The 17,642-nt window shown below is 40.1% G+C and overlaps 2 protein-coding genes across 14 annotated transcripts in view; one reads left to right on the top strand and one right to left on the bottom strand.

Moving 5' to 3' along the window:
• The window catches only part of PREPL (prolyl endopeptidase like), a 41,497-nt gene extending 38,172 nt beyond the window's left edge, over positions 1 to 3,325 (bottom strand). For 2 of the 9 annotated variants that reach the window (XM_008515191.2, XM_008515194.2), the window contains exons 1-2: positions 1,946 to 2,456; positions 108 to 649 (exon numbers count right to left, since the gene is read on the bottom strand). In XM_008515191.2, the coding sequence (XP_008513413.1) occupies positions 108 to 326 (219 nt within the window). In that variant the 5' untranslated portion in view covers positions 327 to 649; positions 1,946 to 2,456. Of the gene's footprint in view, positions 1 to 107; positions 650 to 1,945; positions 2,457 to 2,712 lie in introns of those variants that run through there. The other 7 variants (XM_070572759.1, XM_070572764.1, XM_070572762.1 and 4 more) reach the window with 7 other exon arrangements.
• Positions 2,526 to 17,642, top strand: part of CAMKMT (calmodulin-lysine N-methyltransferase) — a 371,890-nt gene continuing 356,773 nt past the window's right edge. For 4 of the 5 annotated variants that reach the window (XM_070572778.1, XM_070572777.1, XM_070572775.1 and 1 more), the window contains exons 1-2: positions 2,550 to 2,687; positions 17,204 to 17,376. In XM_070572778.1, coding sequence (XP_070428879.1) covers positions 2,550 to 2,687; positions 17,204 to 17,376 — 311 coding nt within the window. Of the gene's footprint in view, positions 2,688 to 17,203; positions 17,377 to 17,642 lie in introns of all 5 variants that reach the window. The other variant, XM_070572774.1, reaches the window with a different exon arrangement.

Genomic DNA, 17,642 nt, shown 5'->3' with positions numbered 1-17,642 from the left:
AACTAGAATTACTGAGAAAATTAGTAACTGATATCTATCCATTCTTTAGTTTTAAACTGAAATTAATCTTAATAACCTACAAATAGGTTAATTTAAACAGTCCATACCTTACATGAGAAGCTCCGACTTGGGATGTTTCTTGCTAACTCTGATATCTTGGGTTTATTCTGCAGACACTTGGTTAGGTGATATTTTTTCAATTTTATTCTATTGTAATAATGATCAGCGAAGTTATAGTGATTCAAATGCTGTTTCTGCATGCATTTCCCAAGGTGAGGAACACTATACTTCAAAGCTTGGAGAAATAATTTGCTCTTCTGCTGCATGATATCAAAGTCCCTGGTTTATGCTCCCTTTGGGGCTGCCAGCATATGACTGATTTCACAGGTATACAGTATACAGTAGCGGGTTCTCAGAGCATCTAAGATCCGCAGTTCTCATCCCTCCCCTTCAGGGTCATGCACCCCTCAGGTTATGAACAACTGCAGACAGTTGATAACTCAGGTTAAAAATATCTGAAAACTTGTATAAGATAAGGTTTCATTCAAATCATACTTCTTGGTAGATGTGACTTAAATGTCTCATTTGTAAAGTCAGTCCTATCAGGCTCAAACTATGCAGCACTGATTCTGGTACACATAGGGACAAACTAAAAAACAACAGAAAACAGAAAACAAAAAAACAAAATAAAAATTTGCAAATAAGTACCTGGACTTAATGGGGGCATCTCAGGAACTCTGAGGGCTTTAAAAGGCATTTGATCTTAAAAAATTCAGAACATATCTTTGATATGTATATGAAGGATAAGCTGGAAAGCCTCATTACTTAATAACGGTGGAGGAGGGAGGATGAATATTTGCTGAGTGTTTGCTACGTGCCAGAAGCTTTTATATACCTTGTCTGATTTCACCTTTATAAGGATCTGATACAGTAGCTATAGGATGTTCGTTTTAAAGGTGACCAAACTGGGGCTCTGGGGGCTTAAGCAACTGCCCCAGGTCACTCAGTCAGTCAGTAGCAGAGGAAAAAGACCAATCTGGTTTGGCTCCAAATCTTGGACATCACAACGACTGGATTTTAACGTTAAAAGGGTATTTAGCTCTTTAGTTGAAAAAAAAAAACCACGTCAACATGCACAAATAAAATGTGAGGCTATCTCTGGTTTCTGTTGGGAAGTTGGTTCTTACTAACCTCTGAAGGTAAATAAGGCTAGTAAGTAGTTAAGAGTCAGAGACGTGGGTTCAGGTCTTCACTCCTGCACTTACTACCCATGCCTCAGTTTCTTCATCTGCAAAACTGAGATAGTGACTCCATTTACCCTATGGAGTCGTTGTTGTAAGAATAAGATGAGACAATGTATGTGAAGATCTTAAAACAGTGCCTGGCACGTGGTAACCACTGAACAAATCGTGGCTGCTATTATTAAGAGAGTAGAAAGGTAGGTACGCTGCTCACTGTTGAATGCTATCATGGAAGTCTTTCATAAAATGCCCCTCGGTGTCAAAGGTACAATGCTGCGTCAGATGTACCACAGCTCCGACGCCCCCGCCCCCCTTCACCTCTTTTTATGTCGCAGCAAAATAACCGGCAAGTGCGGATGGCGAACCAGCAGCCGACACTAGCAAAACAAACAAAGGCCCTGAATCACTGTATCCAGGCCCGCAGCCTCAATCCATCCATCTTTCATCCGCAGGGAGTAGACTGTATGCAGGGCTACGAATGGGGGTGGGCTAGACGAATGGGTGTTCCCGGCATAACCTATTCGTTTACCCTATGTAACTCTCCATCTCAGCGATGAGGCGATCTTAGCGCGGGAGGGAATGGTACCATGTGCCATGCAGCGAAGGAACATCCGTCAAAAGGCGACAACCAAGGGACTGGGGTGGCTGGGTGGGGGGAGGTAGGGAGAAGGGAAGATACCCCAGCATATGCCCCCCATACGTACGCAAACTGAAAGACAAGTCAGTCCGACCGTGGACACCGAAACGAGTGAAGGCAGGAGAGAGAACCCAAGGCTCTCACGAAGCAGCGCTGGGGTCGCCTCAGTCCCTTCCAGCAAAAGTGTGCGTTCTGCAGCTCACAAAACAACCTACCCAGAGCCGCCCGGAGCTGGTTTGCAGCACGCCGGCCTACGTAACCCCAATCTAGCACGAGCGCTAAGCAGATTTCGCCATCTTTATTGCGGTCAAGACTGAAATTTTCTCCTCCTGGGTTCTTTAACCTGCAAAAATATAACTCTTTTAGGTTCTTTACTAGTCCTCTGTACTCGAGATGAAGCAGGAGACAAGAGAACAAAGAGGGGCAGTGTCCCACTAACTCTGTCACAGCCTCATCTTCCTCTGGCCTGCCCTCACTAAAGATGGCTACCAGCAAAATGGTGCAATGACGCGCGCAGCGCTGCCCTGGTTGCCAAGGAGACGCGGATACCGGAAATGCGGAATTCGGGGAGGGCGCGCGCGCTAGGGCTGTAGGAGGGAGTCCGGGCGTCACAGGTCCTGACAGGGAAGAAGTGGGCAGGTCCTGGCAGGGGAGAGCTGTGGCGGCGGCGCATGGAGTCTCGAGTCGCGGACGCCGGGGCCGGCGAGGCCGAGCGCGCCGCGGGCGAGGACCGGGCCAGCGGCGGCGCGGCTCGGGGGCCCGCAGTCTCGGCGTCCTTGGGAGCCGCCCGGTGGAAGCTCCTGCGGCAGGTAAGGGAGAGACCCCGCGCCTCACCTTTGCCTCTGGCCACACCCCTCGCGTGGTCCGCGCGAGCGACTGGCTGCCTCTCTCCCCTTGGCGGCTCTCGGAGTTCCCTCTCAGTTATGCCGGGAGCCACCTGAGAAGCGCACCCTTGCTTCACCTAAGCGTCCCACCCCGGGTTGGGCAGAGAGGGGACAGCCAAGGCTGAGTTCCTGGGAAACTCAGATCGAAGTAGAAGATCCCTTTCTGGACGTTTGTCTACATCTGGGGGACTTTTCTCCTGGCTCGCCAGTCGGGTTGGTGGGACCGCCGCTCCCCACCTCATCCTGCTCTCCTTTCCTGCTTCTTTCTGACTTCCTTCCCCAGGTGTCTCCTTGCTTCTTAACTCCCAGCCTGATTGTAGCCCCGAGTGTGTCCCCTCTCTTGGCGAGCAGCGTGGTTGTGTGGGGACTGTGACGTTGCGTGCGTTGCCGCGGTTTCTTCCGTCGAGCGGAGAGTGAAGCGAGTAGCTAGAGCTGCCTCTCTGGCTTTCGCTGGGATGTGAAAGTTACATGTTCATCTTGTGGTTTGAAGTGATCAGCGAGATTCTCGGTGTCCAAGGTGGGCTAGTCCGAGCTTGTTGGTTTGCTTAGTGGCGGTTATCTTCTGGTACTTCAGAGTTGCTACTGTTGCTGATAACTTCATTCGCGTGCGTTTTTGACAGATTTCAAATTTGACATTGCTGACCCTCTTTCCAAACCGTTTGAAGTGAAATCTGTTTATTGTTTTACACAGCAGTGTTAGGCCTCTGCCTGAGGTTTCCCACTGAAAACTTCACTCAAGAACACACTTTCCATTTCTGACTGTTGTATTGCGAGAAGGGTTTCCCGGCGGTTGCTACTTTACTTGAGATTGTGCCTTTAGTATTTGGGGGCTTACTTTGCAGTTGTCTCAAGTTATCATTTCATATAGCGACCTTCCAGTGTTGTCATGACATAACTCAAAGATCGTTTCTTTTCCCATGCATTGAAAATCCTTCCCAAGCATTAAGGATCTGGCTTTGCTAGTAATGTTACAAATGGTATTACAGGATAATAAAAATGTGTCCTCATAGATCATTATCATAAGAACTTTCTGTAGTGAAGTAAACGTCAGTTAAAATTGAATTTTCAAAGTAGTAAATTAGGGCCTTAAATTAACCAATTAAGTCTTATTGTGATGACTTCAGTGATTCTTAGTATAGTTAAAAGTCTAGTTGACTAGCACTGATGTTCATTTTGAGTTTCTGTCTACATGAGAAGAAGGACAAGTTTCAGCTATGGCTACCATTTGGACTCCCCACAAGCTTTGACATTTAGTGTTTTAGTACACACGTGCTCTCTGCTTAGAGTCTTTTTATCTTCTTCTCTACTTGATGAATGACTGTTCATCCTTCAGACGTCTATTTCAATCTCTTCTGTGAAGCTTCTCCTAACTCCTCTGGACTGAGTTAGACCCTCAGCTCGCTGTACTGGTGAACCCCATATTCGCATTATTTTATGATCGTTTGATCAGAGTCCATCTTTCTCACTAGAATAGGAGTTTCCCCTGGGAAAAGAAGCTATTTTATTAATCTCCATCCTCTGCACCTCACACAGGGCCTGGGTAGTTGGTTTTTAGTAGATAGTAAGTGGTTTGGAAAGCCTGAGAGTAAAGACCGTCTTTAAGTGGTTCATAGCACCTAGTCCTTAGGGTATTGTATCAGTTAGCTATTGCTGAGTAGCAAACAACTGCAACATCACAGTGGCATACAGTAGTGACCATTTATTCTGTTTATGCATTTATGGGCCACCTGGGAGTTGCCTGACACAGGCTGTGATCAGCTGAGTGGCTCTCTGCTGCATGCTTGGTCTGTATGCTTCTAACCCTTGGACCAGTTGGCTGACCTGTTCTCCAGGTGATGACAGAGATATAAGAGGGCAAGCCCAACCACTGAAACACGTTTTAAGCCCCTGATAACATCCTGTTGGCCAAAGTAAGATACTTGACCAAGCCTAAACTCAAGGGGCAGAGAAGTATACTCTTTCCTTGGAGAGGCCAAGGGAGGGAGTGAATATTTTTCTATAATAATCTAATCTGTGACATATTTTAAACATTTGCAAACTTTTAGTAAGTATGTTTCGAATGAATGGACCATTCACATCTTGTATGCATCCAGAACAGGGAAACTGTGGGAATCTAAACAGTGCTAGAGATATACAACTCTCTTTCTCTCTTGTGGGACATCTTCATGACATCTGCTTATGTTTGCTTGTCTTCTCCCTCACAATTCTGTCTTTCCATCACTCCATAGGGCTCTAATGCTATCTCATGGCCCTTCACTTTAACTGTTCAATATTTTCTGTGTTTTATAATTAATATTTTTGAAAGAAAACCTGGTTGCCTTAGTTCATCATTTGATACCAGGTCACATGATAAACTGCTAACTTTTGGGTCTAGTGCTCACTTTAATCAAATGAGATCTGGAAGTCTGTGGATCAGTTTCAATAGAGGATGTGGATAATATTCTCTTTGTTGGGTCTCATCACTTGACGACAAAGATGGCTATTGGCAACTATAGGCTTTCATCATCCACCCAGCTAGTGGTCCAGAAGAAATGGCCCTTTTCCCCAACACCCAAGGAATTTCTTCTAAATGACTCTAATAGCCAAGGTTGGACCAATTGCTGTGTCCAGGAGAATGGGGCACTTTGGCTAAACTAGGTCATCTGTCCACCTTAGAAGAACTGAATCTTTAAAAAGAAATGTTAAAAATGACTTGATCTCTATTGTAATTACATTTACTGAATACAGATTACATAAAGAAATGTTTCCTTTATTTATTCTAAATATGTTACCTGTTACTTTCATTGAATATCCCCTTATTGTCATATTGCAGATCATGGAATTTATTAAACAGTAAAAGCCCCTTCCAGTATTTTACCTGGTGACTTAAATTAATTTTTACCTTAGTGATTTACGGTGCATTACCTTGACATCAGAGTAATTTAATTTGTATAGAAAAGTGTTTGGACAAGATCCAAGACAGTGTATAATATCTACATTTTTAATTTTTAAAAATATTAATTACTTTGTATTTTTCTGAAGAGTAAGCTCTGTTGAGTGATTGGTTTTTCTTCCTGATGACCATGATTGACAGGTGATAATAAGACCCTGTTTTTGGTAAAGGTTTTTAAAACAATTCATTCTTTTTTTAATGAAACCTGCAAATAAAAGAGAGGCAACCTTTTCTGATCCTCCAAAAAAAAAAAAATCAGTTTTCTAAACCTTCTACATAGTATATAAATTTTAACCAGGTATTTTTCCCTCAAGATATATTCATACTGATGTGTTTTCTTGTTTGGGTCTGATCTCAGTTTGCCCTTCTGTATGTAAGAATTTTGGCATTGGAGTCAGGGTTCCTTTTCAGATAAGAGAAATAGCTCTAGTTATTTTAAGCAGAAAGGGCTTTAATATAGTGAATTGAGCGCTTACAGAATCTTTGGAAGGACTGGAGGAGCAGGCCAAGAATGAGTCCCAGAACAACCCACAGTTCCAGAACAGTACAAAGCTGACCTGCCAAGAGAAATGCCACCTCTACCAAAATGAACAACTTGGGGCTGTCTCCAGGATCACACCACTTTATCTGTAATCTCTGGTCATCAGGAAGCTGCTGCTAGAACTCTAGACTCCAGAAGCACACCTGGCCTGCTAGAAGTCTACCAGCAAAGGTATGCCACTTGTGCTGTCTCTCAGTCTCCATTAAATTAGAGAATGAACACTGGGGCCTCTGCTAAAGCTGCTGCAGAAGAACCAAATGTCTATACAACTATTCTCACCAGCAAAAGTTGCAGAAATGTAATTACTACCATCTTACTTTCTTTCAAATCTCGTGTTAGTGAATTTGATTAGCTAAACCAAAATCACATCTGAAGCTGTGGCTGCTAGGGATTCTGAGAAACATAGTTTCCAGCTTTCCAGCTTTGTAATATAGGAAGGTATCTTAGAAGGAAGTTGGAATGAATGTTTGATTCTAGCCTACCATATTCTCTACAAGCAGAGGTGTTAAGAGTTCAGGCTCTGTAGTCAGACTGCCTGGATTTGAACCCTGGATTTGCCTCTTACTAACTCTCTGATCTTGGGCAAATTAACATCCCTTTGCCTCAGTTTCCTCTCTCACATGGTGGGTATCTACCCCATAGGGTTATTTGGGGATTTAATGAAGAGTGTGGTAAGATTAATTCTTACTTAGACATTTGGTGTAGTTTGCTGGCGAGCCATATGGGCCTGGAGTTTTCTTTGTGGTAACATTTTTATTTATGCATTCCATTTTTTTTTTTTTTAAAGATTTTATTTTTCTCCTTTTTCTCCCCAAAGCTCCCCGGTACATAGTTGTATATTTCGTTGTGGGTCCTTCTAGTTGTGGCATGTGGGATGCCGCCTCAGCGTGGTCTGATGAGCAGTGCCATGTCCGCGCCCAGGATTCGAACCAACGAAACACTGGGCCACCTGCAGCGGAGCGCGCGAACTTAACCACTCGGCCACGGGGCTGGCCCCTATGCATTCCATTTTTAAAATAGTTTAAGACTATTCAGACTTTCTCTTTCCTCTTGTTTCTATTTTGGTGGTTGTATTTTTCTAGGAATTTGTCCACTTAATCTAAATTTTCAAAGTTAGTTTTAATAATATTCCTTTGCTATTTTTTAATGCCTGTAGGATGTATAGTGATCTTCCTATGTCGCATTGATATTTATACCTTCTCTCTTTTTTTCCTTATTAGTCTCATCAAAGATTTATCAGTTTTATTAATATCTTCAGAGAACCAACTTTTGCTGGTGTTAATCTTCCCTGCTATGTTTATTTTCTACTTTACTAACTTCTACTCTTTCGAGAACTTAATTTGCTTCTTTTTCTCATTTTTGCAGTGGATGCTTAGCTTACTGATTTTTAACCTTTCCATAAATTTCCCTCTAAGCTTGGATTTATCTGCATTTCATATGTTTTGAAATGTATTTTTATTATTCAGTTCAAAATACTTTCTGATTTCCATTGTGTTTTCTTTTTTTGGTTCATAGGTTACATAGAAGTATATTGCTTAATTTCTAAAAATGTTTGGTGTTTTACATATCTTTTTAGTTATTTTTCATTTGTTTATGACTATAGGGTGCTTTATATCTTAAAAAACTTTCTGTTATGGGAAATGTCAAAAATATACATAACTAGAGAGAATATGCTAATAATCACTCAGGTATCTAAGCTTCAACAATTTTTAGGGGCTGGCCCCGTGGCCGAGTGGTTAAGATAGCGCGCTCTGCTGTGGCGGCCCAGGGTTTCGCCAGTTCAAAGCCTGGGTGCGCACATGGCACCATTTGTCAAGCCATGTTGGGGCAGTGTCCTACATGCCGCAACTGGAAGGACCACAACTAAAAATATACAACTGTGTACTGGGGGGCTTTGGGGAGGAAAAGGAAAAATAAAATCTTTTATAAAAACCCCACAAGTTTTAGCTTCTCACCAACTTTGTTTCATCTCAAGTCTCTCATTCTGCCCCCCCTCAGATTGCTATGAAGCAAATCAGATATATCATTTTTTCCTATAAATATTTCAGTATGTACCTATACAAGATGGTATTAAAAAAACAGTTACAACACCATATCACACCCAGAATAATTCCTCGATGTCCTGAACTATCTGGTCAGTTTCCAAATTTTCCCCATTGTCTCATAATTTTTCTTTACAATTTGGTTATTTTGAAACAGAATCCACATAAGGTCCAAACATTGTTATTGGTTGATATATTTCATAAGTCTTTTTTAATCTACGTGTTCCCTCTGCCTGTCTTTTTCAACCTTTGCCATCCATTTATTGAAGAAACTGGTTTTTTTGTCTTGTAGAATTTACCATAATTTGAATTTTTCTAATTATACTTGATGATGTTGTTTAATGTGTTCCTCTGCTCCTGTATTTTCTATTTCCTATAAGATATAGATGCTCGATCAGATTCAGTTTTGATGGTTTTTGTTTTGTCCTGTTTGGTTGGTCAAGGTGATGGTGGTGTGTGTACTTTCATCAGTAATCCCAGTGATGTCTGGTCATTTTGGTTCTTCATGATTATAATTCATAAATTCATGAGAGGATTGAAAAATGTGATATTCTAATTCTGTCATTCCTTTTTCATTTATTACTTGGGATATTGCTATAAAAAGGAATTTTCCCTCATCTTCTATTTGGATTCTCTCAGTTACAGTTCATATAGGGTAGACCGATAAATACTTAATTCTTTCTCTTTATTTACTACTTTTCAGAATAATAAGTTGGTTCTCTAGCCTCCTTCAATGACCGTCAATGAGGCATTAAAAACAATACCGTTATGAACTAATGTGTTTTAATTCTATTACATTTAGTACCTTTGTTAATGCTAATACTGTCCCATTTTTAGCCAATGGACCCTATTCAAATCGACTCCTGAGTCCTTTTGATATAACCCTTAATTTTGTATGGTTTTCCTGTTTTTTTTTATGTGCAGGATGTTCCAGGCTTATCTTGTGCAATTCCTGCCTTTTGTCCAATGGGCTTTACATTTGTTTTAATAGAAAATGGTATTAAGAGATAGCAGTGTGGGCATTAGATATGCTCGTTGCTATTAGTTTGGTCATTGTTTCTAAACTTTTTCAGTGGTCAGATGTAGGAAATATATTTATAGTTTTAAAAAGTGAAATACATCATTAGTTTATATTATACTTTATTCTGATTTAGAGCTACAGGTTTTTTTGCGTAACCTCATTAATCTTACAGCCGTATCTCCTTTACCTCCTACTTAAAAACCCAGTTTTTGCCAACAGAATTTCTCATTTGATTTTTCTTAAAATACACACACATATACACACACAGGCTCAGAATAACATACCTGCCCCTGCCTGGGTAGTGAGCTTTGAAATTCAACTTTTACCTCCAAACTTCACAAGCTGTTAAACGTATGACATTTTCCTACCTCGTTCTCTTGGACTTGACAAATGTCCCACAAGAAAAGTCGTTACAAAAGCCAGGCTCACCTCTCTAGATTTACTTCCTTTTTTTAAAAAATTCTTTTCTTTTTTTTTAAGGAAGATCAGCCCTGAGCTAACATCTGCCAATCTTCCTCTTTTTGCTGAGGAAGACTGGCCCTGAGCTGACATCCGTGCCCATATTCCTCTATTTTATACGTGGGATGCCGCCACAGCATGGCTTGCCAAGACGTGCCATGTCTGCGCCTGGGATCTGAACCAGTGAACCCTGGGCCGCTGAAGTGAAAGATATTAAACTGGTGCGGCTGGCCCAGTGGCGTAGAGGTTAAGTTCACACGCTCCACTTTGGTAGCCTGGGGTTTGCAGCCCGGACCGAGCATGGACCTACACACCACTCCTCAAGCCGTGCTCTGGCGGTGTTCCACGTACAAAGTAGAGGAAGATTGGCAATAGATGATAGCTCCGGGTCAATCTTCCTCACCAAAAAAAAAAAATTAAAAAGATATTAGACTGGTAAATCTTCAGTATCTTCTTTGCTCTCTAATGTCTTCAAGTAATGTTTTAAAATATTTTATCCATTTTTTTCAATTATTTTATTAAAATCATAAAGGTTTATAACATTGTGTAATTTCAGCTAGACATTATTATTTATCACTTTCTGTATAGATTGCGTTGTGCTCACCACCAGTAGTCTAATTTTTATGTGTCACCATACATATGTGCCCCTTTACTCCTTTCACCCATCCTCAGCCCCTTTCCCTCTGGTAACCACTAACCTGTTCTCATTATCCATGTGTGTGTTTATCTTCCACATATGAGTGAAATCATGCAGTATTTGTCTTTCTCTGTTTGGCTTATTTCACTTAGCATCATATCCACAAGGTTCATCTATGTTGTTGCAAATGGTACGATTTTGTCTTTTTTAATGGGTATTCTATTGTATATATATACACCACATCCTCTTTATCCGTTTATCCGTAGCAGGACACTTTGGTTGCTTCCACATCTTGGCTATTGTGAATAATGCTGTGATGAACATAGGGGTGCATAAATCTCTTTGGATTGTTGATTCAAGTTCTTTGGATAAATACCCAGTGGTGGGATAGCTGGATCATACGGTATTACTATTTTTAATTTTTTGAGAAATCTCCATACTGTTTTCTATAGTGGCTGCACCTGTTTGCATTCCCACCAGTAGTGTATGCAGGTTCCCTTTTCTCCACATCCTCTCCAACATTTGTTATTTTTTGTCTTGGTAATTATAGCCTTTCTGAGAGATGTAAGGTGGTATCTCAATGTAGTTTTGATTTGCATTTTCCTAATGATTAGTGATGTTGAACATCTTTTTATGTGTCTGTTGGCCATCTCTATATCTTCTTTGGAGAAATGTCTGTTCATATCCTCTGCCCATTTTTTTGACTGGGTTGTTTTTGTGTTGTTGAGTTGTATGAGTTCTTTATATATTTTGGTAATTAACACCTTGTTGGATATATGATTTGCAAATGTTTTCTCCCAGTTAATGGATTGTCTTTTTGTTTTGTTCATGGTTTCCTTTGCCTTGCAGAGCTTTTTAGTCTAATGTAGTCCCATTTATTAATTTTTTCTTTTGTTTCCCTTGCCTGAGTAGACGTCGCATTTGAAGAGATGCTGCTAAGACTAACGTCAAAGAGTGTACTGCCTATATTTTCTTCTGGGAGTTTTATGATTTCAGGTCTTACATTCAAGTTTTTAATCCCTTTTGAGTTAATTTTTGTGTATGGCACAAGATAATGGTCTACTTTCATTCTTTTGCACGTGGCTGTCCACATGCAACACCAACATGTTCCCAACACCATTTATTGAAGAGACTTTCCTTTCTCCATTGGATATTCTTGGTTCCTTTGTTGAAAATTAACTGACCACAGACATGTGGTTTTATTTCTTGGCTTTCAATTCTGTTTCATTGATCTATGTGTCTGTTTTTGTGCCAGTTCCATGCTGTTTTGATTACTTTAGCTTTGTAGTATATTTTGAAGTCTGGGATTGTGAAGCCTCCAGCTTTGTTCTTTTTTCTCAGGATTGCTTTTGCTATTAGAAGTCTTTTGTTGTTCCATATAAATTTTAGGATTCTGTGTTCTATTTCTGTGAAGAATGTCATTGGGGTTCTGATTGGGATTGCATTGAATCTGGAGATTGCTTTCTGTAATATGGACATTTTAACTATGTTTATTCTTCCAATCCATGTGCATGGAGTGTCTTTCCATTACTTTATATCTTCTTCGATTTCTTTCAATAGTGTCTTATAGTTTTCAGTGTATAGGTCTTTCACCTCTTTGGTTAAATTTATTCCTAGATATTTTATTGTTTTCATTGTGATTGTAAATGAGTTTGTATTCTTGACTTCTCTTTTTGCTAGTTTATTATTAGTGTATAGAAATGCAACTAATTTTTGTAATTTAATTTTGTACCCTGCAACTTTGCTATAGTTGTTGATTATTTCTAATAGTTTTCTGGTGGATTCTTTAGGTTTTCTATACATAGAATCATATCATCTGCAAACAGTGAGAGTTTTACCTCTTGCTTTCCAATTTGGATTCCTTTTATTTCTTTTTCTTGCCTAATTGCTCTGGTCAAAACCTCCAGTACTGTGTTGAATAGGAGTGATGAGAGTGGACACCCTTGTCTTGTTTCTGTTCTCCGATGGATGGCTTTTGGTTTTTCACTGTTAAGTATGATGTTGGCTGTGGATTTGTCGTATTTTGTTATTATGTTGAGGTATTTTCCTTCTATAGCCATTTTATTGAGAGTTTTTATCATAAATCGATGTTGGATCTTCAAATGCTTTCTCTGCACCTATTGAGATGATCATGTGATTTTTATTCCTCATTTTGTTAATGTAGTGTATCACATTGACTGGTTTGTGGATGTTGAACCATCCCTGTGTCCCTGGTATAGATCCCACTTGATTATGGTATATGATTCTTTTAATGTATTGCTGTATTTGGTTTGCCAATATTTTGTTGAGGAGTTTCATCTATGTTCATCAGCAATATTGGCCTATAATTTTCTTTCTTTGTGTTGTCCTTGCCTGGTTTTGGTATCAGGGTAATGTTGGCCTCATAGAATGAGTTAGGAAGTGTTCTGTCTTTTTGAATTTTTTGGAATAGTTTGAGAAGGATAGGTGTAAATCTTCTTTGAATGTTTGGTAGAATTCTATACAGAGGCCATCTGGTCCTGGACGTTTGTGTTTTGGGAGGTTTTTGATTACTCTTTTGATTCTTTACTTGTGATTGGTCTATTCAGAGTCCGCATTTCTTCTTGATTTAGTTTTGGAAGGTTGTATGCATCTAAGAATTTATCCATTTCTTCTAGGTTATCCAATTTTTTGGGCATGTAGTTTTTCATAGTATTCTCCTATAATCCTTTGTATTTCTGTGGTATCCATTGTAATTTCTCCTCTTTCATTTGTAATTTTATTAATTTGAGCCTTCTCTCTTTTTTTCTTGGTGAATCTGGCTGAGCGTTTGTCAATTTTGTTTATCTTCTCAAAGAACCAGCTCTTAGTTTCATTGATCCTGTCTACTATTTTTTTAGTCTCTATTTCATTTATTTTTGCTCTAATTTTTATTATTTCTCTCCTTTCTTGACGTTGGACTTCATTTGTTCTTCTTTTTCTAGTTCTGTTAGGTATAGTTTTTGTAAGGAAGATTGTCCCTGAGCTAACATCTATTGCCAATGTTCCTCTTTTTGCTCGAGGAAGATTGTCGCTGAGCTAAACATCTGTGCCAATCTTCCTCTATTTTATGTGGGATGCCATCACAATGTGGCTTGATGAGCAGTGCTAAGTCTGTGCCCAGGATCTGAACCTGTGAACCCCAGGCTGCCAAAGCAGGGCATGTAAACTTAACCACTACGCCACCATGCCAGCCCCTCTTAAGTGTAGTTTAGGATACTTATTTGATATTTATCTTGCTTGTTGAGGTGGGCCTGTGTCACTATGAATTTCCCTCTTATAACCACTTTTGCTGCATCCCACAAGAATTGGTATGTTGTATTTAATTTTCATTTGTCTCCCTATATTTTTAAATTTCTCCGTTGATTTCTTCATTGATCTAATGGTTGTTCAGTAGCATTTTATTTAGTCTCCACAAATTTGTGACATTCCCAGCTTTTTTCTTGTAGTTGATTTATAGTTTCATAGCATTATGGTCAGAAAAGATGCATGATATGATTTCAATCTTCTTAAATTTATTGAGGCTTCCCTTATTTCCCAATATATGGTCTATCTTTGAGAATGTTCCATGTGCACTTGAGAAGGGTGTGTTTTCTGCTGTTTTTGGATGGAATGCTCTCTATATATCTATTAAGTCCATCTGATCTAGTGTTTCATTTAAATCCGCTATTTTCTTGTTGACTTCCTGTCTCGATGATTTATCCATTGATCTAAGTTGGGTGTCGAGGTCCCCTACTATTATTATGTTGTTGTTAATTTCTCCCTTTAGGTCCATTAATAGTTGCTTTATATATACTTTGGTGCTCCTGTGTTAGGTGCATATATGTATTTATCAGTATTATGTCCTATTGCTGCAAAGTCCCTTTTATTATTATATACTGCCCCTCTTTGTCTCTCATTGTCTTTTTTATTTTGAAGTCTGCTTTGTCTAATATAAGTATGGCAACACCTGCCTTCTTTTGTTTGCCATTTGCTTAGAGTATTGTCTTCCATCCCTTCACTCTGAGCCTATGTTTGTCTTTATGGCTGGGATGTGTTTCCTGGAGGCAGCATAATGTTGGGTCTTATTTTCTAATACATTCAGCTACTCTGTGTCTTTGGAGAATTCAATCGATTTACATTTAGAATGATTATTGATATGTGAGGTCTTACTATTGCCATTTAATCTCTTGTTTTCCAGTTGTTCTATATTTCCATTGTTTCTCTTCCTTTGTATTTCTGACTGCCATTTCATTCTAGTGGTTTTCTGTGGAGTTTTCTCTTTTTTTATGAATTGCAGCTCTGCTCTGATGTTTTGTTGAGTGGTTACCATGAGGTTTGTATAAAAGATCTCATAGATGAGATAGTCTATTTTCTGATAGTCTCTTATCTCCATTAGCCTGAGCAGATTCCATCCCTTTCTTTTTCCCCTTCTGAGTTATTTTTGTCACAAATTATTCTATTTTGTGTTGTGAGTTTGTGACTAAGTTGAAGTAATTAGGGCATCCTTAATAATTTCTTGTAGGGAAGGTCTAGTGGTGATGAACTCCCTCAGCTTTCATTTATTCGGGGAAGCTTTTATTTCTCTATCATATCTGAAGGATAGTTTCACTGGATAGAGTATTCTTGGCTGAAAGTTTTTGTCTTTCAGTATTCTGAATATATCATTCCACTCTCTCCTAGCCTGTGAGATTTCTGCTGAGAAATCTGCTGAAAGCCTGATAGGGATTCTTTTGTAGGTTATTTTCTTCACCTTGCTACCCTCAATATTTTTTCTTTGTCATTTTTCTTTGTCACTTTTGCCAGTTTTACTGTTACATTCCTTGGAGAAGGTCTTTTAGCATTGATGTAATTAGGAGTTCTATTGGCTTCATGTATATGTAAGTCTGGTTCCTTCTCCAGGTTTGGGAAGTTCTCAGCTATTATTTCTTTGAACAAGCTCTCCTTTCTCTCTCCCTTCTCCCTCTGGAATACCTATAATCCTTATGTTGCTTTTCCTAATTGGAGTTGGATGTTTCTCGAAGAATTCCTTCATTTTTAAAAAATCTTAGTTCTCTCTTCTCCTCCACCTGAAGCATTTCTATATTTCTATCCTCTAAGTTACTAAGTTTCCCCTCCATAACATCAGCTCTATCTTTAAAGGATTCCGGATTATTTTTTATCACATTAATTATGTTCTCCATCTAGAATTTCTGCTTGGTTATTTTTTTATAGTTTCAATCTCTTTGGTGAAGTACACCTTCTGTTCATTAATTTTATTCCTGAGCTCACTGAACTGTCTGTCTGAGTTTTCTTGTAACTTGTTGAGTTTCTTTATGACAGCTATTTTGAATTCTCTGTCATTTAGATTGTAAATTTCTGTGGCTTCAAGGTTCTTTTCTGGAGATTTGTCATTCTCCTTCTGCTCTGAATTGTTGCTGTAGTTTCTCATGGTGTTTGATGAACTAATCTTTTGCTGGTGCATTTGTGGTAGTATCAGGTCAGAGAGTCTGCCTGCTACTCTTTTTTTTTTTTTTTTTTTTTTAAGATTTTATTTGATTTTTTTCCTTTTTCTCCCAAAGCCCCCTGGTACATAGTTGTGTATTTTTAGTTGTGGGTCCTGCTAGTTGTGGCATGTGGGATGTCGCCTCAGCATGGCTTGATGAGCAGTGCCATGTCTGCACCAAGGATTTGAACTGGCAAAACCCTGGGCCACCGAAGTGGAGCGTGTGAACTTAACCACTTGGTCATGGGGCTGGCCCCTCTTTTTTTTTTTTTTTTTTGGAGGAAGATTAGCCCTGAGCTGACTGCTGCCATCCTCCTCTTTTTGCTGAGGAAGACTGGCCCTGAGCTAACATCTGTGTCCATCTTCTTCTACTTTATATATGGGATGCCTACCACAGCATGGCTTGCCAAGACGTGCCATGTCCGCACCTGGGATCTGAACCTGCGAACCCCTGGCCTCTGAAGCGGAACATGCAAACTTAACCACTGTGCCACTGGGCTGTCCCCCTGCCTGCTACTCTAGGGGGAAGCAGGAGCAGTGTTTCTGACCCCATCCCATCTGCTGGAAGTTGTTTGGGTATGGTGGGTGCTCCCCCCAGCCAGGAAAGCAGTTACTCAGGAGCTCAGGGCTGCTGCCATGCCAAGGCACCTTCCTCCTTGTGGGTCTGCAGTGGTGTTTGGGCACTTGCACTGGCTGGGAAAGCATTTGCGTGTGTGTGTACATCTGACACCACCTTTTAGGGTCACACCAGCCGCTGTGCTTGGTGGGGGTGCTTCTTTTCAGGGTTCGATCATGGGCCACTTGTTGGGACCGCAGCAGCAGGGTGGGCTCTCCCACTAGCTGGGAAAGCATTTGCGTAAGCCAAGGGCTGCCACCGCCACTTCCCACAGTTGCACTGATGTGCATTCCCACTTTCAGGGCCACAGCAGTACAACAGGTGCTTGTGCCGGCTAGGAAGGCATTTGGGTATGTGCACAGGGCTGCTGGGGAGGGATAGGGGAGTGCTCACCTGTCTCCACCACTTCCCGGGGAGCCAGTCCATCCACCTTCAGATGTTTAGCTCCCTGGGTCTCTCAGGTATCCTGTGGTGCTGTGTAGGTATTCTCCATTAGTCAATGAATGTCCATTTAGTTGTAGTTCAAAGGGGGAGAGATAAATGGGACAGTTCATTTGGCCGTGTTGTTGCTATCAGTCCTCTATCCTTCTTTTCTAGTTGTCTTCAGTAGGAGGTTTGTCTGAATGATCTAATCTGCCATTATCAGAAATGAAAGTCCCCTTACCACTTAAACGTTGAACACTTAACTTATATTTATATAATATGACCACAATATTTGTTTTTTTTTCAAAGGTTCTGAAACAAAAACATCTGGATGATTGTCTACGACATGTGTCTATAAGAAGATTTGAATCATTTAATCTGTTTTCAGTATCCGAAGCCAAAAAAAGGGAAACTGAAGAGGGAGTTGGTGCATGGGTCCAATACACAAGTGTCTTCTATCCTGAATACAGTGTTTCCTTAAGGTAATCATCACTCTAGTTAAGATTGTTTTTAAGGTATTTTTCTCTTGTAGAAGGAAAACAATGTAATAAGAATCTTATTGTTTATTCTGTTGAGTGTGCAGGCAGTCTTTATCAGAATTTACGTTTTGCAACTTTGTGTTATGAAATCCTCCTGCTTTAACTAGTTCTTGCTGTATTCTCAGACTAAAGAAAAAAATTCTCAGGAATGTAGTGGCATTTGAGGATAAAGAGTGTTGCAAATCAAAGGGTTCATTTAACCATTCTTT

The sequence above is a fragment of the Equus przewalskii genome, chromosome 14, assembly GCF_037783145.1.
Source record: "Equus przewalskii isolate Varuska chromosome 14, EquPr2, whole genome shotgun sequence".
Classification (NCBI taxonomy): domain Eukaryota; kingdom Metazoa; phylum Chordata; class Mammalia; order Perissodactyla; family Equidae; genus Equus; species Equus przewalskii.
This window is presented reverse-complemented; position numbering and strand designations above follow the sequence as displayed.